The following is a 23,985-nucleotide window of genomic DNA, read 5'->3' as shown; positions in this document are numbered from 1 at the left end:
TCAATCAATCAATATTTCTCCTCCGAATTCCCTTTAACTCAGATATCAACAAGGATTCAAGTAGGCTACTCTAAAAAATATATCTCACATATTTCTCCTCCGAATTCCCTTTAATTCAGATATCTACAAGGGTTCAAGTACTCGAAAAAATGCATCTCAACAGATGGAAATGACTGAGATATTGCAATTATTCAAATACTAATGAATTAATAATTATTATCAAACGAAAATCCCAATTAAATGCTGCAATTCACCCCAAAGACTTCTGCTACTGCAAATATTGACAACAGGGTAAACAGCTAGATGGAAATTCGATGAGCACTACTATTCAAAAATTATTTGTCAGCCTGGGACAAATAAATATTTATACAAATAATATTTCTCCGTCAAATTTCCTTTTATTCAGATATCGACAAGGATTCAAATAGGCTACTCGAAAATACACATCTCACATATGTCTCCTTCGAATTTCTTTTAACTCAGATATCGACAAGGATTCAAGTAGGCTACTCCAAAAAATACATCTCACATATGTCTCCTTCGAATTTCTTTTAACTCAGATATTGACAAGGATTCAAGTAGGCTACTCTAAAAAATATGTTTCACATATGTCTCCTTCAAATTTCCTTTTATTCAGATATCGACAAGGATCCAAGTAATCAAAAAAACACATCTCACATAATTCTCTGTCGTATTCCCTTTAATTCAGATATCGACAAGGGTTCAAGTACTCGAAAATACTCTCAAACACATCTTTATCAACCGGTTCACAGTTGGGTAACTCCATATAACTACCATGCACCTCGAAATCGTTGTGTTTTTTGTAGATTTTGATGCATTCATTTGCCCCTTCACAGCAGTCACAGACTGTCTTTCGAATATAGATGACGTCAGGGTCACTTCGACTCCTGGCTAGAGTGTATTTTGGTTTTTTCTGGATGGCATCTTCCTCTTCTGCTACCATGGATCCTGAACAAACAAAGAAAATCATAAAATTAATAAGTTTAATTATTTTTTGAACTATTTTTGACTACACTACAGTCTACTTTAGAAAAACACAATTTTTCTGAATATCCTATTATATCAAGCGAGCGATTTCTGTAATTATCTGGTTATTTTTAAACAAAGAAAATCATAAAATAAATAAGTTTAATTATTTTTTGAACTATTTTTGACTACACTACAGTCTACTTTAGAAAAACACAATTTTTCTGAATATCCTATTATATCAAGCAAGCAATTTCTGTATTTATATATCTGGTTATTTTTAAACAAAGAAAATCATAAAATGGATAAGTTTAATTATTTTTTGAACTATTTTCGACTACACTACAGTCTACTTTAGAAAAACAAAATTTTTCTGAATATCCTATCATATCAAGCGAGCAATCTCTGTATTTATATATCTGGTTATTTTTAAACAAGAAAATCATAAAATAAATAAGTTTAATAATTTTTTGAACTATTTTTGACTACACTACAGTCTACTTTAGAAAATCACAATTTTTCTGAATATCCTATTATATTAAGCGAGCAATTTCTGTATTTATATATCTGGTTACTTTTATTTCTGGTTATTTTTATATCTGGCCATTTTGATATCTGGTTATTCATGTTTAATGGATCTCGAAAACGGCTTTAACGATTTTCATGAAATTTGGAACATAGTAGGTTTATGATATAAAGATTCGATTGCACTAGGTCTCATCCTTGAGAAAACCTGCTGAACGACATTAAAAGGATAATAATTATTCATCCTTGGAAAAACAGCTAAGACTTTTTAGCTAAGACGGTTATTTTTATATCTGGCTATTTTGATATCTGGTTATTTATGTTTAACGGATCTCGAAAACGGCTCAAACGATTTCCACGAAATTTGGAACATAGTAGGTTTATGATATAAAAATTCGATTGCACTAGGTCTCATCCTAGAGAAAACTCGCTGAACGACATTAAAAGGATAATTCATCCTTGGCTGAGACAGCTGTGGATAGTAAAAAAGTGAGTGAGCGAGTGAGTATGTGAAAAATCAAAATATTGCATCCCCGAAATTCATAAGATGACGTATAGCCAGCTGTGAGATATAAACACGATAATTTTAGAGAATTGTGTTCTGTTTATCAATAAATAAAAGTAAAGAGCGAAGCTCGGTGCCCCGATATTGAAGATGATAGACAAGGCTGATAGACAAGGATAGCAACACCAATGTTAATCAAATACTGCCATTACTGACCGAGCGAAGTGAGATCCAAGATTCAAGTCGACGGTTTGGCATTTCTCTTAATGTTTAAATGTTTATATGTTGCGCATTTACGGCGAAACGCGGTAATAGATTTTCATGAAATTTAACAGGTATGTTCCTTTTTAAATTGCGCGTCAACGTATATACAAGGTTTTTGGAAATTTTGCGTTTCAAGGATAATATAAAAGGAAAAAGGAGCCTCCTTCATACGCCAATATTAGAGTAAAAGTCAGACTATAGACTAATTATTCATCATAAATCAGCTGACAAGTGATTACACAGATGTGTGGAGAAGCCAGTCTATTGCTGTATTTCCATAAGGTCTATAGTTTCAATCAGGTACTTGTGCATGAGAATACTGCGTGAGGTCTACTGTTCACAGAACTACTAGTGATAATCAATTATATTATGGATCAACGATCTGGCAACAATGCAGAGCTGGTATAGGATAGTGCTATCTGCTTTGCGGAATGATAGACAAGGATAGCAACATTATTGTCAATCGAATAGGCTACTGTCATTATAACGAGGACCTCACTATGGCAATTAGTGTTCAACATACCGACAATATGATACAGTATCAACAAAATATGATACAGTATCATCTCAACATGATATACAACACCATAATTTGATACAGAACAGGTTAGAGCTATCTGCTTTGTGGAATGATAGACAAGGATAGCAACACCAATGTTAATCAAATACTGCCATTATAACGTGGACCTCACTATAGAACAAGAACAACCACAACATGATACAGTATCAACACAATATGATACAGTGTCATCTCAACTTGATATACAATACCATAATTTGATACAAAACAGGATAGAGCTATCTGCTTTGTGGAATGATAGACAAGGATAGCAACACCAATGTTAATCAAATACTGCAATTATAACGTGGACCTCACTATTGAACAAGAACAACCATAACATGATACAGTATCAACACAATATGATACAGTATCATCTCAACATGATATACAATACCATAATTTGATAAGAAACAGGCTAGAGCTATCTGCTTTGTGGAATGATAGACAAGGATAGCAACACCAATGTTAATCAAATACTGCCATTATAACGTGGACCTCACTATAGCAATTAGTGTTTGACAATATGATACAGTATCATCTCAACTTGATATACAACACCATAATTTGATACAAAACAGGATAGAGCTATCTGTTTTGTGGAATGATAGACAAGGATAGCAACACCAATGTTAATCAAATACTGCCATTATAACGTGGACCTCACTATAGCAATTAGTGTTTGACAATATGATACAGTATCATCTCAACTTGATATACAACACCATAATTTGATACAAAACAGGATAGAGCTATCTGCTTTGTGGAATGATAGACAAGGATAGCAACACCAATGTTAATCAAATACTGTCATTATAACGTGGACCCAACTATAGAAAACTCTACCTTCAAACCCCATCTGAGATGGAATGGGATCCTTAGCGTTCAAAAAAGATATCGTTTCTGTCTCATTGGTTGCTGCCTTGGATGACGTGTCTGGCTCCAGCCAATCAGAGACCTTCTTGTTTTGATCGACTATTCTCAGATAGGCGTCATTGTCGGCGTCCAATTGGTCCGCTTTGTCGGGCAAAAGTGTCACCGATTTTCGTCGCGGTGCTTTGTCGTCGTCCGATGTTGACGGGCGTTGTGATGACTTTAACAGAAAATTATTAACAATTATTGATGAGAAAAATTGTTGGAACTATGTTGCACATAATATAAAAATCACATAGAGCTTCATATTTTTATCATATAGGATAGGAGAAGATGAAAAAGAAGAATACAAGAGAAAGAGAAGAAGATGAAGAACAAGAAGAAGAAGAGGACAGGAAAAGGAAAAGGAGAAAGAGAAGAAGAACAATAAGGAGAAGACAGGTGGAGGAGATTGATTGAGTACTTTACTTATGTAGATTACAATATATACTGGCTTATACACTTATATACAATAGCTTACAATACAGCAAAATTATAGATGAATTTACATAATATAGACTAAGAAAATAATTATTGAACTGTATATGATATGAAAAAGTAATTTGTAATATAATAACTATAGATAATTATATTGTTATGCATCTACATAAATTGGCGGAGCTTTGGACATATCAATGTCCATTCTTCGGAAAGAATATTAAAAATATCCTCCCCACTAACTCTCTACCAAAAACAAGAAGAAGGAGAAGGAGAAGATGAACAATAAGGAGAAGACAGGTGGAGGAGAGGGAGAATGAGAAGATGTAGAAGGAGGAGAAGAAAAATAGAAGGAAAGACAGAAGATAAAGGAGAAATAGAAGAAAAAAAGAGCTTAGAAGAGATAGGGGAAAGAGAAGAGGATGAAGAGATAGAAAAGATAGAAGAGGAAGAGGAAGAGTAGAAGGGAGAGGAAGAGGAAAAAGAGGACGGAGAGAAAGAATACGGAAGAGGAAATGAAAAAGGGAGGAGAAGAGGAAGATGGAGAAGAAAATGAGGTAGAAGAGGAATAGTTTGATGAAGAAAAAGAAGAAGAAGGAGTAGAGAAAAGAGAGTAAAGTAAGAAGAAGGAGAAGAGTTGGACAAAGAAGAGGAAGAAGGAGAGGAGGAAGAAGATGATTGATTGATTGATTGAGTACTTTATTTATGTAGATTACAATATATACTGGCTTATACACTTATATACAATAGCTTACAATACAGCAAAATTATAGATGAATTTACATAATATAGACTAAGAAAATAATTATTGAACTGTATATGATATGAAAAAGCAATTTGTAATAATAATAACTATAGATAATTATATTGTTATGCATCTACATAAATTGGCGGAGCTTTGGACATATCAATGTCCATTCTTCGGAAAGAATATTAAAAATATCCTCCCCACTAACTCTCTACCAAAAACGAGAAGAAGGAGAAGGAGAAGAAGATGAAAAAGGAGAGGAGGATGAGTAAGCAGACGAGGAAGGGGGAGAAGAAGAGGATGAAAAGGATGAAGGAGAGGAGAAAGAGGAAGGTGACGAGGAAGAGGAAGAAGGTGAGGAGGATGAGGAAGAAGAAGAAGAAGAAGGAGAAGAAGAAGAAGAAGAAGAAGAAGAAGTCTGAAAAATAAAAAAGAACCATAAATAATAATAAACCACTCACCAAATCACCACTACCACTCTTAGTATGCGCTGATGGCGCTTCTATCGGTGGCGCTTTCTTTTCGGCACACCTGCAGTACTCCTGCACCGGTTTGTGCGCCGCATCCACTCTCCCGGAACGCGGGCAAAAGCGATTAGGCACATAGTAGGAGAAGCGCACCCCGATGCCTATCTGTTTCTTGCGTCGGCGCACTGTACCCGGTCGCAACTTCTGCTGTTCCCAGAGCGACTGGTTTGTATCCGACGGTACTTTGTGGGGAGCTGAATAGAAAACGAAATAATTGTAAATACATTGAGTTTGGAAATTTTGTATCAAATTATGGTGTTGTGTATCAAGTTGAGATGATACTGTATCAATTTGTGGTGATATTGTATCATGTGTTGAGATACTGTATCATATTGTATTGATACTGTATCATATTGTGTTGATACTGTATCATGTGTGTTGATACTGTATCATATTGTGTTGCTACTGTATCATGTCGTGGTTGTTGTTGTTCTATAGTGAGGTCCACATTATAAGGTGATACGCTATCATGTGTTGAGATACTGTATCATATTGTAATGATACTGTATCATATTGTGTTGATAGTGTATCATGTGTGTTGATACTGTATCATATTGTGTTGCTACTGTATCATGTTGTGGTTGTTGTTGTTCTATAGTGAGGTCCACGTTATAATCATGTGTGGTGATACTGTATCATTTATAGTGACGTTAAACTGTCGGTCCCGGCTCAAGTATGACAGTCGTAAGGCTCATTGACAGCTTAAATTATATATTCAGGTAGTGGAACCTTCCCGCAAGGGACTCCCCACCAACAAAAGCCATACGAATTTACTTTTTACTTTATGGTGATGTAATAGAGAAAAGATAGCATAAGAAGATATCCCGTGGTTTGTAAAATTCATTCAATGTTTGGAAGTTTTGTATCAAATTATTGTGTTGTGTATCAATTTGAGATGATACTGTGTCATATTGTGTTGATACTGTATCATTAGTGGTGATATCCCATGGTATAGGGCGTTTGTGTTGCAAATGTAAGTGTTAACTGAAGCCGATAGTCCTAGTAGTTGTTTTTGGTGAAGCTATGTGACGCTGGTAGTCTCTCATACTGTGCCCTTCTTACACTCCCAACAACACACTAATAATAGACAGTGTATAGGGTGTCTATGTTGCAAATGTGAGTGTTAACTGAAGCCGATAGTCCTAGTAGTTGTTTTTGGTGAAGCTATGTGACGCTGGTAGTCTCTCATACTGTGCCCTTCTTACACTCTTACACTCCCAACAACACACTAATAATAGACAGTGTATAGGGTGTCTATGTTGCAAATGTTGAGTGTTAACTGAAGCCGATAGTCCTAGTAGTTGTTTTTGGTGAAGCTATGTGCCGCTGGTAGTCTCTCATACTGTGCCCTTCTTACACTCTTACACTCCCAACAACACACTAATAATAGACAGTGTATAGGGTGTCTATGTTGCAAATGTGAGTGTTAACTGAAGCCGATAGTCCTAGTAGTTGTTTTTGGTGAAAGTATGTGATGCTGGTAGTCTCTCATACTGTGCCCTTCTTACACTCTTACACTCCCAACAACACACTAATAATAGACAGTGTATAGGGTGTCTATGTTGCAAATGTGAGTGTTAACTGAAGCCGATAGTCCTAGTAGTTGTTTTTGGTGAAGCTATGTGACGCTGGTAGTCTCTAATACTGTGCCCTTCTCACACTCCCAACAACACACTAATAATAGACAGTGTATAGGGTGTCTATATTGCAAATGTGAGTGTTAACTGAAGCCGATAGTCCTAGTAGTGTTTTTGGTGAAGCTATGTGCCGCTGGTAGTCTCTCATACTGTGCCTTCTTACACTCTTACACTCCAACAACACACTAATATAGACAGTGTATAGGGTGGCTATGTTGCAAATGTGAGTGTAACTGAAGCCGATAGTCCTAGTATGTAGTTGTTTTTGGTGAAGCTATGTGACGCTGGTAGTCTCTCATACTGTGCCTTCTTACACTCTTACACTCCCAACAACACACTAATATAGACAGTGTATAGGGTGTCTATATTGCAAATGTGAGTGTTAACTGAAGCCGATAGTCCTAGTATGTAGTTGTTTTTGGTGAAGCTATGTGACTCTGGTAGTCTCTCATACTGTGCCCTTCTTACACTCTTACACTCCAACAACACACTAATATAGACAGTGTATAGGGTGTCTATGTTGCAATGTGAGTGTTAACTGAAGCCGATAGTCCTAGTATGTAGTTGTTTTTGGTGAAGCTATGTGACGCTGGTAGTCTCTAATACTGTGCCCTTCTCACACTCCCAACAACACACTAATTATATACAGTAGTCGACAGTAATCGGTTTGAGTTAACAGTGAAATTTGAAACATGAACCTAATCTTGAAATACCTTCTTATGCTTTATTTTCTTTATGGTAGAGGCATAGAGATTGTAAGATGCATTATGTCACTCTGTATAGAGTCTCCAGGAAGAAAATTTAATCAAAATAAAAATCACTCATTAAAAATTCTATATTTTTGGGGGGTACTCACCATCACCTCTCTCACTCCTCTCCTTCCCCCTCTCTTTCTCCCTCTCCTCCTCCTCCCCATCTTCCTCCTCCTCTTCATCACAACGACATCTACCGTCAGTTTTTGAAGACTGTGAACAAGTACCGTCTTCATATTCCTGTTTCCAATACTCCTTCCGTCCATAGCACCCCTTACTGCAGCTAAAACCAAACGACACACTGGAACAAGTTGCAGTATGATAGTCCTGGATTATCTCCTGCCTTCTGGAGAAATCTAGATCGTCACTCAGTGATAGAACTGTGTTTATTAGTGACGTGTCTCTGTGTTTTTCATAGTCAAAGTTGTCACTAAGTGATGATTTTTTGTTGATAAGTGACTTATCTCTGATCACTTCATTGTGAAACTGATCAGTAAGTGATACATTTTTGTTGATAAGTGACGTATCTCCTTGTTTTTCATAGTCAAAGTTGTCACTAAGTGATGAATTTTTGTTGATAAGTGACGTATCTCTGTTTTTCTCATAGTCAATCTGATCTTTCAGTGACTGTTTATTGTCAATAATTGACCTATCTCTGCTTTTCTCAAAGTCAAAGTTGTCATTGAGTGACTTATTTTTGTTGATAAGTGACGTATCTCTGATAATTTCATTGTCAAACTGGTCACTTATTAATTGTTTCTTGTTGGTGATTGACTTATCTCTCTGTCTTTCATAGTCAAAGTTGTCACTAAGTGACTTATTTTTGTTGATAAGTGACGTATCTCCGCCTCTCTCATAGTCAAAGTTGTCACTAATTAACTTTTTCTTGTCAATAATTGACCTATCACTGCTTCTCTCATAGTCAAAGTTATCACTAAGTGACTGTTTCTTGTTGATAAGTAATTTCTCTTTGATTTTCTCATTATCAAACTGGTCACTAAGTGACTGTTTTTTGTTTATAAGTGATTTATCTCTTTTCCTCTTATCACTGACTGACGGCTTCTTGTTAACTGGTCCTTCCCCCCTCCTTTTCTCCAACTTCAAACCATCACTAAGCGACATATCTCTCTTTCTCTCACCCACAAACTTATCGTCACTAACTCTCAAATCGTCACTACGTCCTCCATTTCCTTTTCTACCTCTGTCACTTAGTGTTGCAGGTACATTCTCGCTGTCTCTCTTACTTCCTGTATTTTTATCACTTAGTGACAGATCTCGTCCTTGAATGTAGTCACTGTTGATATTTTTATCACTTAGTGACACATCTCGTCTCCCCGCCGAGAGACCGTCACTGTCACTACTGAAACGGAGACAGTTGTCACTGATGTCACTTAAATTTTGAGGAGTGACTGATCTAGGATTCTGGGACAATTTGGGGTTGTTTTTCGAAATATCAGATTTATTACTGTGGTGGTGTAGACTGTTGGAATCTAAACTTTTATCAGACATTTCATGTTTTTTATTGGGTTTTCGATTTTTATTATCAGAGATTCCATGTTGTTTGTCATGCATTTGTTTTTTATTATTGAAAGCTTCATGGTTCTTATCATGTATTGAACTTTTATCATCAAAGATTCCAATTCTTTTATCGTGTATTACATTTTTATCGTCGCAAATTTCATGTTTTTTGTTGTGTAAATACTCTCCTAGTTCGATTTTGTTGTAAAAATCGGTTCCATTGTCGTCTTCTGGGTGTAAATTTTTCCTACATTCACAATACTCCTGGTTTTTGTGGTTAGAGTTATTTCTACCACTAATAAAACCCTCATTTTTGTTTTTAGTGTTCTTCTTAGAATCATTGTTATCTTGAAAACCATGGTCTCTGTCTTTCGATATTTGTTCATTATAATCAAAACCACAATTTTTGTAGTCAAAATTTCTGTTGTCAGAATTTTTGTAGTCAAAATTTATGTTGTCAGAATTTTTGTTGTCAAAATTTCTGTTGTCAGAATTTTTGTTGTCAAAATTTCTGTTTTCATCGTACAAAACATTTTTCTTCTCTATTTCATCCCCTCTGTCGCAATTTTGCACTTTGTGAACCCCCGAATTTTTTGGGGGAAATTTCGAGTTTTCTTTCAAACAGTCTCCACTGCTAAAATCTTCGAAAAATTGTTCATGCTTGTTTTTCGAGGTCTGTGTAGAATTTTGGGAATCCCCCAATTTTTGTTGATCTATGTCTTTCATTTTGTTAATTTTGTCAATGTTTCTCTGTGTTTTTGTGGTAGAAGCTTCATTCCAGTCATCACTGAAAACAACATAATTACAAATTTGTTAATTTATTATTCGTGTAAAAATTCGACTCAGTCACTGTCAATCATGTGGAACCGTTCCATAATGAAATAAAACACACATAATTATGTTTTCAAATTCTACACAGTTCTATTTGGTACAGGACTATGGTTTCGTGACCATACCGGTCACATTTTCAAGCTGACTGTGTGGTTATTTATTGTGCTTTTTTAGTTAATTTTAATCCTGATCAATCTCATGAGAACCGATCAGAGAAGCCGTCTTTTCAAAAAGGTCGTCTCTGATTGGTTGTTGATTGATTGATTGATTGATTGAGTACTTTATTTATGTAGATTACAATATATACTGGCTTATACACTTGTATACAATAGCTTACAATACAGCAAAGTTATAGATGAATTTACATAATGTAGACTAAGAAAATAACTATTGAACTGTATATTATATGAAAAAGCAATTTGTAATATAATAACTATAGATAATAATCATATTGTTATGCATCTACATAAATTGGCGGAGCTTTGGACATATCAATGTCCATTCTTTGGGAAGAATATTAAAAATATCCTCCCCACTAACTCTCTACCAAATAAGTAGTTGTTGTTGTAAATAGTTGTTGTGAAATCAATCACGATTAAAATTTAACCGGCTTTTGTGCAACAGGCACTTAGTTTCATTATTTATTTGTTGATATAATTACAAATCATATGAATATGATCGGGATAGAACAACAGGCATAGCCCAAAACTATTCTGTTCCCAAATTTTGATAAATAATGAAATGTCCGAAAAAAATAAGTGTTAAGTTTTATAAATAACTTCTATTTTTACTATTGTTGTAATTTATCTGTTTTTCTGCGGAATAGAAACATATCCTATTCTATTCCAGTTGTAATATCGGGAACCGAGCTTCGCTCTGGAGTACAAATACATAAAAAATGTATTACGAAAGAAGAAATTATAATAACATTCATACAGAAATGTTCTATCTAATCACAGTAAATTGAGATTAATTCCCAAAGGGAAGGCAAAAATTTCCCTCACAAAGGCCCAGTTGCACAAAAGCCGGTCAGATTTTAATCCCGATTAACTTCACGTGAACCAAATCAGAGAAGACCATTTAAAAAAGATGGATCTACTGGAATTAATCAGGATTGAAAATAACCTGGCTTTTTTGCAACCGGCACTAAGTACCTGATTGAATGATTACAAAATTTCAACAGTGGAGTCATCATTTTGACACAGCCCCACACACATGAACTCGCTCACTCACTTCCATCACTAACAGACGACGAAATAATTATTATAAGCTGTTTTTTCAAGGATGATTAATAATTATCCTTTTAATGTCATTCAGCGAGTTTTACAAGGGATGAGACCAAGTGCAATCGAATCTTTATATTATAAACATACTATGTTATGAATTTTGTGAGAATTGATCGAGCCGTTTTCAAGATCCGGTGAAATACAAACATATAAACATAAAAACAGAAGTTGCTCGTTTTTAATAGTATAGGATGAGGATGAGTACTAGAATATATAATTACTGAAATATAAATGGTTAAGAATTATTATAAACGATATAAAATATACCTTTTTATATCCACACCCATAGGAGCTACCAAGTTTGTACTGACTTCATAGACACTGTACGTTTGATCACAATTTTTCTTCAATGTCGAATTTTTCCCTTTTTCCTTACAACTTGACCCAATTTTCTTCGGTATTTTCGTTGGTTTTTCACAACTTTTCTTCAATTTCTGTTCCAGATTCTGCTGATTTGACGAATTTTTGGCCGGCAGATGAATGCATGTCTTACAGTTTGGGTGAGTGCAAATATTTTTTGCTTTATCCAAAATTCCCTCGACTGTATTCTGGCTTTTACAAGTCAGTTCTTTGTAGGTGATTCTGTTGTTGGATTTTTGTAGATTATCGACTCGATGTTGGTTCAAATTGTGATTATGGCATCTGAAAAATGGGAGTTTTAGGCTCAACTCACACTCACGCGACTCAGGTGGAGAAGAGACTGGACTCTAGTGGAGAGCATGTGTTTCCAAATGGTGACACTTAGACCAGTCGATTCTAGTCTCCGCGACGTCACCATTTCAAAACACATGCTCTCCACTAGAGTCCAGTCTCTTCTCCACCTGAGTCGCATAAGTGCGAGTTGAGCCTAAAAGAAAAATAAGTCTAGAATTAATTCAAAGTGTGCAAGTTTTGTTATCAAACTAGTAGTTCTGTGAACAGTAGACCTCGCACAGTATTCTCATCCACAAGTACCTGATTGAAACTAATAGACCTTATGGAAATACAGCAATAGACTGGCTTCTCTATGGTATCACCATAAATGATACAGTATCAACAAATATGATACAGTATCTTATCGATGTGATACATAACACCATAATTTGATACAAGACTACAAAATTTTGAATGAGGCCGATACTCACTCAGGTTTCACATGATTACATGATTCTCCGTCCATTTCTACGCCATTTATCGTCTCATCGGAATCGCTTAAAGTGCATAAAACGCATCTCTTTGCTCTCTTAAGTTCTTTGTCTCTCTCACACAGGTACTTCAACATATTGATATCTCTGTTGTTCTCATTTAAATGCAATATGGCTGGCTTCCTTGTCAAATTTCTCTCCAGATCCATCTCTGAAACAATAAGAACCGAAATCAAAGAATAGAGGCTGATAGCATGAGAGATTTTGTATCAAATTATGGTGTAGTGTATCAAGTTGAGATGATACGGTATCATATTATGTTTATACTGTATCTTATTGTGTTGATACTGTATCGTTTATGGTGATAGCAGAAGACGATATGCCATGGTTTGAACGTTTCAAAATTAGGAAGTTTTGTTTCAAATTATGGTGTTGTGTACCAAGTTCAGATGATACTGTATCTTATTGTGTTGATACTGTATCGTTTATGGTGATAGCAGAAGACGATATGCCATGGTTTGAACGTTTGCAGGATTCATTCAAAGTTAGGAAGTTTTGTTTAAAATTATGGTGTTGTGTACCAAGTTCAGATGATACTGTATCTTATTGTGTTTATACTGTATCATATTGTGTTGATACTATATCGTTTATGGTGATAGCAGAAGACGATATGCCATGGTTTGAACGTTTGCAGGATTCATTCAAAGTTAGGAAGTTATGTATCAAATAATGGCGTCGTGTATCAAGTTGTGATGATACTGTATCTTATTGTGTTGATACTGTATCGTTTATGGTGATAGCAGAAGACGATATGCCATTGTTTGAACGTTTGCAGGATTCATTCAAAGTTAGGAAGTTTTGTATCAAATTATGGTGTTGTGTACCAAGTTCAAATGATACTGTATCTTATTGTGTTGATACTGTATCGTTTATGGTGATAGCAGAAGACGATATGCCATGGTTTGAACGTTTGCAGGATTCATTCAAAGTTAGGAAGTTTTGTATCAAATAATGGCGTCGTGTATCAAGTTGTGATGATACTGTATCATATTGTGTTGATACTGTATCGTTTATGGTGATAGCAGAAGACGATATGACATGGTTTGAACGTTTGCAGGATCATTCAAAGTTAGGAAGTTTTGTATCAAATAATGGTGTTGTGTATGAAGTTGATATGATACTGTATCATATTGTGTAACAAATAATGGTGTCGTGTATCAAATTGAGATGATACTGTATCATATTGTGTTGATACTGTATCGTTTATGGTTATAGCATAAGAAGATATGCCGTGTTTTGTAGAATTCATTCAAAGTTTGGAAGTTTTGTATCAAACTATGGTGTTGTGTATCAAGTTGAGATGATTCTGTATCTTATTGTGTTGATACTGTATCGTTTATGGTGATAGCATAAGAAGATACCCAGGGTTTGTAGGATTCATTCAAAGTTTGGAAGTTTTGTATCAAATTATGATGTTGTGTATCAAGTTGAGATGATACTGTATCTTACTGTGTCGATACTGTATCATATTGTTATCTATCTTCAATGTGATAAAGGAAAGAACTGGCTTATACAGGTAGGGGATAGGAAATTCACGAATGACGCATCATCACGTCTCAACTACTCAACTCATCAACTTGACATTTTACAGATAGATTCTTAATTCACCAAGGTTATAGGTCTATTTCAAATTCTTCAAGATTTCAGTCGGTCAAGTTTCCAGTTGTCATAAATCGTGGATTATTTTTAATCCTTCAAGATATCACACTACATTTATTTATTTATTTACAATGCAAATAGCACTAATGTAATAACATTGGTAGATAAAATAATAAGGTATTCCTTGTGCTATTTTCTTCCAAAATTATAGATGACAAAGTCCAAGATAAGGTTAGAATTTCACGTGTACAATTTTTATAAAAGTTTGGTTCAAAATAAACATTAAAACTATAAATTTTGAATTAAGATGGCTTAAATTGATAAATTAATTATAAATATTCCACTCAATTACCACTTTTAACGAATAATATTGAGTTATTTAAGAAATTTGGAACTATTCAAGAAACACAAACTCGTAAACACTAAAGCTCAGCCGAGCTGAGCCAAGCTTTAAACATAGTCAAGCTTTAGGTTTTTCAAGTTTCTAATTAGACCCTTGCGAAGCACGGGTTACCTGCTAGTCAACAATAAAAATGAATATTTTTGATTGGAATGAAATTTAAAAAAATTAGAATTTGTATGCATTAAAATGTTAACTCACGTATAAGATGCACCTCAGTCTGTAAATACTGTTCCTTTTTGCCAAAATTCTCATCATATTTTCCTTTTTGACCTGTTTCGTCATTCTCATCCAGCTCCTCAATTTTGTCCAACCGTTGCCTCTTCCCACTTCTTCCTTCTTCCTCTTCTTCTTCTCTTCCTCCTCCACCAGCCCTTAAAACCACTTCCTTTCCATCTCCTCCTCTCACACTTCCTCTTTCTCCTCCTATCACACTTATACCACCTCTTCTACCTATTTCTTCTGCCAGCTTTTGTTGGCTTCCCCCTCCTCCTCCTCCTCCTCCTCCTTTTCCAGATCTGTTTCTACCATTTACCAAACCTTCATTACTCCCTTCTCCTTCTCCTTCTTCTTCTTCCCCCAGTTCTTCTTCTTCTTCTTCTTCCTCATCTATTTGTTTTCCCCTCATTCCTTCCCAAACTCTTCCACCTCCTCCTCCTCTTTCACTTTCTTCCTCACTACCTCTTCCTCCCTGTCCTTCTCCTCTTCCCCCTCCAACACCTTCCCGTCTTCCACTTACTCCTCCTTCTCCACTATTCTTCTCCGAATCTCCTCCACTCTCCACCTCATCATCCTCCTCCTCCTCCTCCTCTTCCTCCTCCTCCTCCTTCTGTTCCTCCTTTAGATTACCACTCCTCAACCTGGCCATCCATCGATTCAGTTTCGACTCAACCATAAAGTTGAATTCAATCTCGTTACTTTTAAGACCGCCCTTGTATTCGGAGTTGGCCAGCTGATGGCTACGTTTTGTGATCTGTTGCAACCATTTTCGGTCTCCGCCGAAAATCAGTGCACCGGTGGTGACTGGTGTCTTACAAGATAATGGCTGCTGCGAGTGGGCGGAGCTTGAGGGACAAGATGGCGGCTGATGGGCGGAGCTTGACGGCTGGTGTGTGGAGCCTGAGGGATAAGATGGTGGCTGATAGGCAGAGTTTGTGGGACAAGTTGCCGGCTGGTTGGTGGAGCCTGAGGGATTAGATGCAGAGCTAGTGAGGCTAGATGTCGGCTGATGGGCCAAGTTTATGAGACAAGATGGCGGCTGGTGGGCGGAGCTTGTGGGACAAGATGGCTGCTGGCGAGGGGTTGAAGGTCTTTTACCACAGAGTTGCTGACCCGTTGTGCTTGTTTCAGAATTTAGTTTTACAGGTTGATGAGGGGTTTCACCTGTAAAATTGCATGAACTTCATTGATATGAATGTCATAAAATCACTCAAAATGAAGAAATATTTAATTGACAATATTTGACACTCAAATTCCAACAATGTGTATTTCGAGAACAGAATTTTAAAGAGAGGATAAACTATGTTCCATCAATTATTTCATGAAAATACCGAAACCTACCTGAAACTAAAAGTTGACATTTCAAAATTTGTAATCTATAAGTTTACCAGCATTGACACAGTTGTAACAGCCATATCTATAATGAGGTTCAAGTTATAATGGCAGTGGAGAAAGATAGCAGAACAACGTTGCCGATCTTCTGTCTTGTCAATGCCTTCTATAGACAGTAGCTGATACACGTTTATTAATGTAATATTTACTGTTTATTCTCGTTTAATATAATCAATAATCAGTCATTACAAAAACGCCTTCCCTAATAGGTTCTCGTAAACTAATCACGATTAAAATTTAACCGGGTTTTGTGCAACCGGGCCTGAAACTTACTATAACAGTTAAATATTTAAAGGTGGTTGACTTACCGTTAAAGATCGCAGGGTTTTCCATAGTACTTCACCGTACACTTCATAATATAATTTCAGCATAAACAAATCTCTAAACATTATTAAAGAACTTGAAGCTGTGGAATCTATTTTGAAACATTTTCTATTTACAAGTGATTTGGCCGAATGAATTTAAGCAGCTTTATAACCTGTTTACATTTATAACTTTCCCCAAACCTCTGTTTTTATTCACAAAACAAAAAATGAAGATGAACACTTTCAACGTTCACTGTAACATATTATTGGAAAATACCAGCTGATAATTACTAGTAGTTCTGTGAACAGTAGACCTCACGCAGTTTCTCATCCACAAGTATCTGATGTCACCTGTTCTAGTTGATTCACTTGAATCATAATATATTCACAGTTGAATCATAATTTATTCTTAAAAACTGTTATTTGTTTTCTCCAAGATCAATAACTCAAGATGTTAATAAACTCAGTTCACGTTTGAATTTGTATCCCATAATGATGATTTATCCAGTTTCGTGAAATCTTTCCATCTGATAAAAGTATTTCTCAACTATTTTAAAATTAATTTTTTTCAATCAAGAATATTATTGACAGAGCGAAGTGAGGTCTAAGATTCAAGTCGACGGTTTGGCTTTCTCTTAATGTTTAAATGTTGCGCATTTACGGCGGAACGCGGTAATAGATTTTCATGAAATTTGACAGGTATGTTCCTTTTTTAATTGCGCGTCGACGTATATACAAGGTTTTTGGAAATTTTGAATTTCAAGGATAATATAAAAAGAAAAAGGAGCCTCCTTCATACGCCAATATTAGAGTAGAAAATCAGACTATAGAATTATTCATCATAAATCAGCTGACAAGTGATTACACAGATGTGTGGAGAAGCCAGTCTATTGCTGTATTTCCATAAGGCCTATAGATTCAATCAGGTACTTGTGGATGAGAATACTGCGTGAGGTCTACTGTTCACAGAACTACTAGTAATTTCTCCGGCATTATTCAGTTCATGTAATCATTTTTTATTTCATTTTCACCTATTAATTTTTTTTTCAAATGTGAGAATATTGATACTGATGGGCACCCATTATACAAAATATTGAAACCCTACCTTATAGAAAAAGACACGGCCAGACATCTGTGTAATGCATGCAATGAATAATCCACTTGTCAGCTGATTGATTATGAATAATTCTATAGTCTGATTGATCCTATCTTCAAAGTAGATGATAATAGTGATATCAGAGTATGGAGGAATTCCTTTTCTTTTAATATATTATCCTTAAAATGCAAAATTTCAAAAAATACATCAATACATCGACTCGCAGTTGAAAAAGGAATATTCCTGCCTGATCTCATCGAATTCTATCAACCAGTTTGGCCGTAATCGCGTTACATACAGACAGACAAAAGCAAATCGAGTTGAAACATAGACCTCACTACGTTCGGTCAACAAATTTAGTGCCGGTTGCACGAAAGCCCGTTAAGATTTAACCGTGATTAACTTCACGAGAACCAATCAGAAAAGCCGTCTTTTATAGAAAGCCTTCTCTGATTGGTTCTCATGGAATTGATTTTTCTATGCTTAAAATGAAACACCAATAGCCTTCAACATTTTTAATTTCAATTTTTTTTGAAACAGAAAATATTTCTCAATAAAAATACTGACTCATATAATATAACATTATATTGTATAATCACACTTTCCAACTTAGAATATGCATAGCAAATAATCAACACATATAAGTTACAAACTTAACATTCTCGTCAACTTACACTATTCAATAAATAGGGCTTACAGAGTGTTTCAAAAATAATCAACAGTTATCATAAATTGATACATACCGTATAGTAAGGTTAATAAAACAATATAAAAAATCTTAAAGCACACTTTATTTAAAAAAAAAACTTTAAAATAGTTCAACAACACTATAAATAGTTAAACTATTTTAAAGTTTTTTTTTAAAATAAATGGTGCTTTAAGATTTTTTATATTGTTTTATTAATTTTAAAAGTAGACCATTTGAATGAAGTGTTTTTATATAGTAAGGTCCTCTTTAGTTACAACTGACACTTAGGCGACTGAGGTGGAGAAGAGACTGGACTCAAGTGGAGAGCATGTGTTTCCAAATGGTGACACTCAGACCAGTCGATTCTAGTCTCCGCGACGTCACGTCGTATAATAAAGGAAAGAAGCCAGTTCTTTCCTTTATTATAGTAAAGATGATACAGTCTATATTTAACGTATCATTACATGATACAGACTATATTTCCCGTAACATGCCTCCCCACGTATAATTTTCCAACGACTGTAACATTTGTAAGGCTCAACTGACACTTAGGCGATTGAGGTGGAGAAGAGACTCGACTCTAGTGGAGAGCATGTGTTTTCAAATGGTGACGTCGCGGAGACTAGAATCGACTGGTCTGAGTGTCACCATTTGGAAACACATGCTCTCCACTAGAGTCCAGTCTCTTCTCCACCTCAGTCGCCTAAGTGTGAGTTGAGCCTAAGTACATCATCAAAATGATAGGGAGAGAAAAAATGAACTTGTAACCATGTGCTATTCCTCTCCCAAATTTAGATAAGCTTACACATAGTCCGAAATAGGTTAAGTCTTGTAGTTGTTCACTTCACAACATTTCGAGTACTTGATTATTTTCACAAAGTAGATTTTTAAATTTAGATGCTTCAAAGCCAAACATAGAAGAAAAATTACATTTATCATCACTAAAATAGGGAATATTCACTAAAGAAATAATTTTGAAGAACCAAACATACAAATTTTTGTGTAGTTGAGAATACTGAGAAATTGTCTAAAACCACAGATTTATTGATACTTAGAGAAGCCAATTTCGGTTGTTACACCATTGTCAATCTCTGTTAAACTCCAGTTTATCCAGTCTGACAATCTTAGTTTACCAGAGATTGAAAATGGTGTAACAACCGAAACCGGTCTTTCTAAGTATCAATGAATCTGTGGTTTTTGACAATTTCTTAGTATTTTTATTGAACAGACAGATTTATTGATGAATAAAAAAATAGAATGTCGCTCTCCCATTATCATTTTAATGATTCGATTTTTTGTAGTTATTGATAAGTTACAGATGGAATTAAATAGAGAATGCATTTATTCAAATGCTAATTAATATATAATTATTATTTAACGAAAATCCTAAATAAATGCTGCAAATCACCCCGTTAACAGGTTCTAGCTGTTAACCCTGTTGTCAATGTCTGCAGTAGCAGAGGTCTTCGGGGTGATTTGCAGCATTTATTTAGGATTTTCGTTAAATAATAATTATTGATAAGTAAATAATTATCATTTTAATGATAAGTTAATTTGTACTTATCGATGAATATATAAATAGGATGTCACTCTTCCATTATCATTTTAATGCTGTACGGTACACCTTTTTATTTTTATTTAAATTGGATAATCTTTTTCAATATAATTGTTACGATCATTATAAGAGTGAGAAAAAGTGGCAACTGAAATTTTTAAGTTGTCTAATAAGCGAGTTATGGCGAATGTGATATTTTCGAGCTCAAAATTTAAGTGTTTTTATTCTTTATTTTGTGAATTTATAGTTTGTTTCATGTTTTTAAGAAACTTTTATTATTAATCCATCCAAATTCAAAATTGTTTGTTTTATTCTAATTTATATTTTAGATTGTGATTTGGTGTAGAAATTTGAATGGACATAACCTATAATATTTGGACAATTTAAAACTAAATTAGGAAATTGAAGAAGTTTTAGGCAATAGCCTGTTTTTTCTTTTCCGATTCTTGTATTTTTTGCTAACCTTATAAATAAATAAATAAATAAGTTATGGGTTGTTGAAGTGCTAAACTCCGTTCTCTTTCCAGATCATAAACGGTTTTGAATTTTCCATTGGAGTTTTTTAAAACATTCAGTATACATTGGCTTTGTTCTAATATGCGTCTTTTCGCGATTGATGCCAAAATCAACAAGTTATCAAATTTACAAAAAATTTTACTTTTTTATTTATAAACGATATGGGGAATAAAATATTTTAGTTTGGAAAGATACATTTTTTGAATTTTTAAGAAAAGCTCTAATAATATATAGTCGAAACCGTTTATGATCTGGAAAGAAAACGGAGTTAGCACTTCAACAACCCATAACTCGCTTATTAGACCACTTGAAAATTTCAGTTGCACCTTTTTCTCACTCTTATAATGATCTTAACAATTATATTGAAAAAGATTATCAAATTTAAATAAAAATAAAAAGGTGTACCGGACAGCCTTAATGATAAGTTATTTTGTACTTATTGATAAGTAAATAAATAGAATGTCGGTGTCTGGTTGCTTACTTTTGATACACTCTTTTTCTCACTCTTATAATGATCTTAACAATTATATTGAAAAATATTATGCAATTTAAATAATGAAAAAGTGTACCGGACAGCGTTAATGATAAGTTATTTTGTACTTATTGATAAGTAAATAAATAGGTTATCGGTGTCTGGTTGCTTACTTTTGATACACTCTGTATATAATGGAATGGAGAGCAGTCAAAATCAAACATAGCATTTTGTATTGACAATAATTATTTTCACAACATTGATAATAGCGTAAAGTCTATGTATATTATATAGTGGTCCATATCTCAATACAATACACTTGATTTGAAAGATAAGGAGAGGAAACCCTCAATTTTTTGTCCTTCTCCTACACCCCTTCCTGTTGCTCTTCCTCCTTCACCTCCTCCTCATTATAAATCTCTTCTTCACACCAGCTTCTGTTGCTACCTCCTATTTCCTTTATACGCCTGGTATTAATTCTGGTATAATCCTGGTATGTTACACATCACCTGTGCCTCTTCCTCCTCCTCTTCTTCTTCCTCCTCATCCTCCACCTCCTCCTCATTATAAATTTCTTCCTCACATCAGCTTCTGTTGCTACCTCCTATTTCCTTTATACGCCTGGTATCAAAATTCTGGTATAATCCTGGTATGTTAAGGTGCGTACAGATATACACGCCGCGAACATGAGCAATTCACTTTCAATCAGCTCACTATATCTGTATTTTTACGGAAACGGTATAAGATATAGATATAAAAAGCTTGACATCAGCTGATTAAAAGTGAATTGCTCATGTTCGCGGCGCTTATATCTATCTGTACGCACCTTTACACATCATGAACTGTATCAACAAGTCTTCTTCATCATCATCATCAACATCATCTTCTTCTTCTTTTCCTACCAGTCTTCTTCTTCATCATCATCATCATCATCATCATCTCATCATCATCATCTCCTTCTTCTTCTCCTCCTCATCCTCCTTCATTTCCTAACACTCTTCTTCTTCTTATTCTTCTTCATCCTTTTCCTCTTCTCCTTCTCCTGTCTTCTTCTTCTTCTTCTTCATCATCATCTTACTCTTCCTCTTCCTCTCCTTCTCCTATCTCCTCCTTCACCTCCACCTCTTCTTCACCATCATCATCATCCTCCTCCTCCACCACCTCTTCTTCTTCTCCTCCTCCTCCTCCCACTCCCCATCAACCTCACACAGGCATTAGTTGCTACCTGCTATGCTTGGTGTTGGCACTGCTGGTATTATCGCAATGATGCCACATGGCACTGTCCATGGACTGTAGTCGCCGGATGCGTCGATGCGCCCACCAGTACCACACGGCGCCGACCAGCGTCGACGCGGCCAGCGCCACATAGTAGCCGTCCCAAGTCACCACGCATGCGCCGCCTGCTGCCGACTTGCACGCCTGGTGTGGGCAGACAAACAAACACAATATTAGTAACTCTAGCACAAATCAGTTCAACAGTATGTCTGGGGCCCGTTTCACAAAGGTACAAGTAGGTTACAAGTCTTGTTGTCAACCATGGTTTTGGAGACCAGCTGATTACAAGCGTTTCACAAAGCAGAATTGTAAACTTGTAGTTACAATGAATTTCTACAAGTTTACAAGTGATTTGCTTGTTACGAACAAGTGTTTCACAAAGCTTTTCATTGTAGCCAACAATTTTTGTCGAAATTACTACTGAGACCAGCTGATTACAAGCGTTTCACAAAGCAGAATTGTAAACTTGTAGTTACAATGAATTTCTACAAGTTTACAAGTGATTTGCTTGTTACGAACAAGTGTTTCACAAAGCTTTTCATTGTAGCCAACAATTTTTGTCGAAATTACTACTGAGACCAGCTGATTACAAGCGTTTCACAAAAGCAGAATTGTAAACTTGTAGTTACAATGAATTTCTACAAGTTTACAAGTGATTTGCTTGTTACGAACAAGTGTTTCACAAAGATTTTCATTGAAGCCAACAATTTTTGTCGAAATTACTTGTTCGTAACTCTGAAATTTCTACCGAAGTGGAAAGCTATGTAAAGGATTTACAAGTGATCATTAAAATGATTTTAAATATTCAATAAATATTTCTAATAATCAAAAATGCCCTATATTCCTCTATAATTCATTATTTTGGAAATATATGCATCAGGAAATTGAATTTAATAAATTTCCAAAATAGTTATTAATGTGTTACCTCATAGGTTATGTGTACTATAGTATATACACACAGTATAATATAGTACATTTACTATATATATACAGAGTACATATACTGTGTAGGTTACAAATTCAGCAATAAATGAAGTAGACTGTACAAAAAACATTATATTGCTTTCAAATATTTTCAAAGTAATTATTGAAAAGTACAAGAAACTTTTATAAAGGATGAAGAAAGGAAATCATCATGAAAATAGGTTATGTTTACTATTGAAGTACTAAAGTGCGAGATAAATTACTTTTAACACGGCTCTTTCTCGAGGACGGAGAGGTCCGATGCTCTATCCTCCACTAATCACTCCCACTTCCTAGCAGCATTCTCCTTCTTTTGTGTCTGAGTGAGAGAGCTTTGTAACGCGGCAAAACTCCCCTCCACTGGCAATGCTCTAAGTAGTGAACTGGTCAGCAGGTATATTGGTTTGTGTATGTTACAGAGATGTTTTCATCACAAGAACATGGAGCAAAATGACACGGCGCATCCAATTGTGCGCAGGATGTCTGTCTACAAACTGTGGAGGGAGAAATGGGTTTCTCCTCTTCATGTTAAAAGTAATTTATCTCGCACTTTAGTAGACTATAGTTCTATATAGTACTATATTTAGTAAATTGTAAACTTGTAGATCATAAATTTTTGTGAAACGTGAGTACTGTTGTGAACTTGTAACTACAAGTACTTGTTCGTAACCATGGTTGGTAACAATACTTGTACCTTTGTGAAATAGGCCCCTGGTAGGGGCGAACAAGCGTAAAATTTGTAACACAAAAGTATCTTACGTCACAAGGATGGAAAGGTGCCTTTTGCAGGCAGGAATGTGACTAGAATTTCATTCCAGCACTGCAAAAGACA

At 35.2% G+C, this 23,985-nt stretch overlaps 3 protein-coding genes across 3 annotated transcripts in view; all 3 read right to left on the bottom strand.

Moving 5' to 3' along the window:
* Nucleotides 1-609: 609 nt before the first annotated feature.
* Nucleotides 610-12,125, bottom strand: LOC111059883 (GATA zinc finger domain-containing protein 14). The gene is made up of 7 exons (XM_039440486.1): nt 11,757-12,125; nt 9,826-10,159; nt 8,756-9,795; nt 7,959-8,503; nt 5,400-5,659; nt 3,687-3,933; nt 610-969 (listed from the first exon to the last, which is right to left on the bottom strand). Exons 1-7 carry the CDS (start codon nt 11,774-11,776, stop codon nt 701-703), a joined length of 2,715 nt encoding a protein of 904 aa, XP_039296420.1. The 5' UTR covers nt 11,777-12,125; the 3' UTR covers nt 610-700.
* A 484-nt stretch (nt 12,126-12,609) lies between these two features.
* LOC120354258 (maintenance of mitochondrial morphology protein 1-like) lies at nt 12,610-16,823 on the bottom strand. The gene is made up of 3 exons (XM_039441141.1): nt 16,592-16,823; nt 14,874-16,055; nt 12,610-12,824 (listed from the first exon to the last, which is right to left on the bottom strand). Exons 1-3 carry the CDS (start codon nt 16,614-16,616, stop codon nt 12,610-12,612), a joined length of 1,422 nt encoding a protein of 473 aa, XP_039297075.1. The 5' UTR covers nt 16,617-16,823.
* Nucleotides 16,824-21,867: 5,044 nt separating this feature from the next.
* The window catches only part of LOC111059882 (acetyl-coenzyme A transporter 1), a 31,881-nt gene continuing 29,763 nt past the window's right edge, over nt 21,868-23,985 (bottom strand). The window contains 1 exon segment of the mRNA XM_039440487.1: nt 21,868-22,334. Coding sequence (XP_039296421.1) covers nt 22,137-22,334 — 198 coding nt within the window. The 3' untranslated portion in view covers nt 21,868-22,136.

This window comes from Nilaparvata lugens, chromosome 14 (genome assembly GCF_014356525.2).
Source record: "Nilaparvata lugens isolate BPH chromosome 14, ASM1435652v1, whole genome shotgun sequence".
NCBI classification, from domain to species: Eukaryota; Metazoa; Arthropoda; class Insecta; order Hemiptera; family Delphacidae; genus Nilaparvata; species Nilaparvata lugens.
The sequence above is the reverse complement of the archived record's forward strand: the minus strand, read 5'-3'. Positions and strand labels throughout refer to the sequence as shown.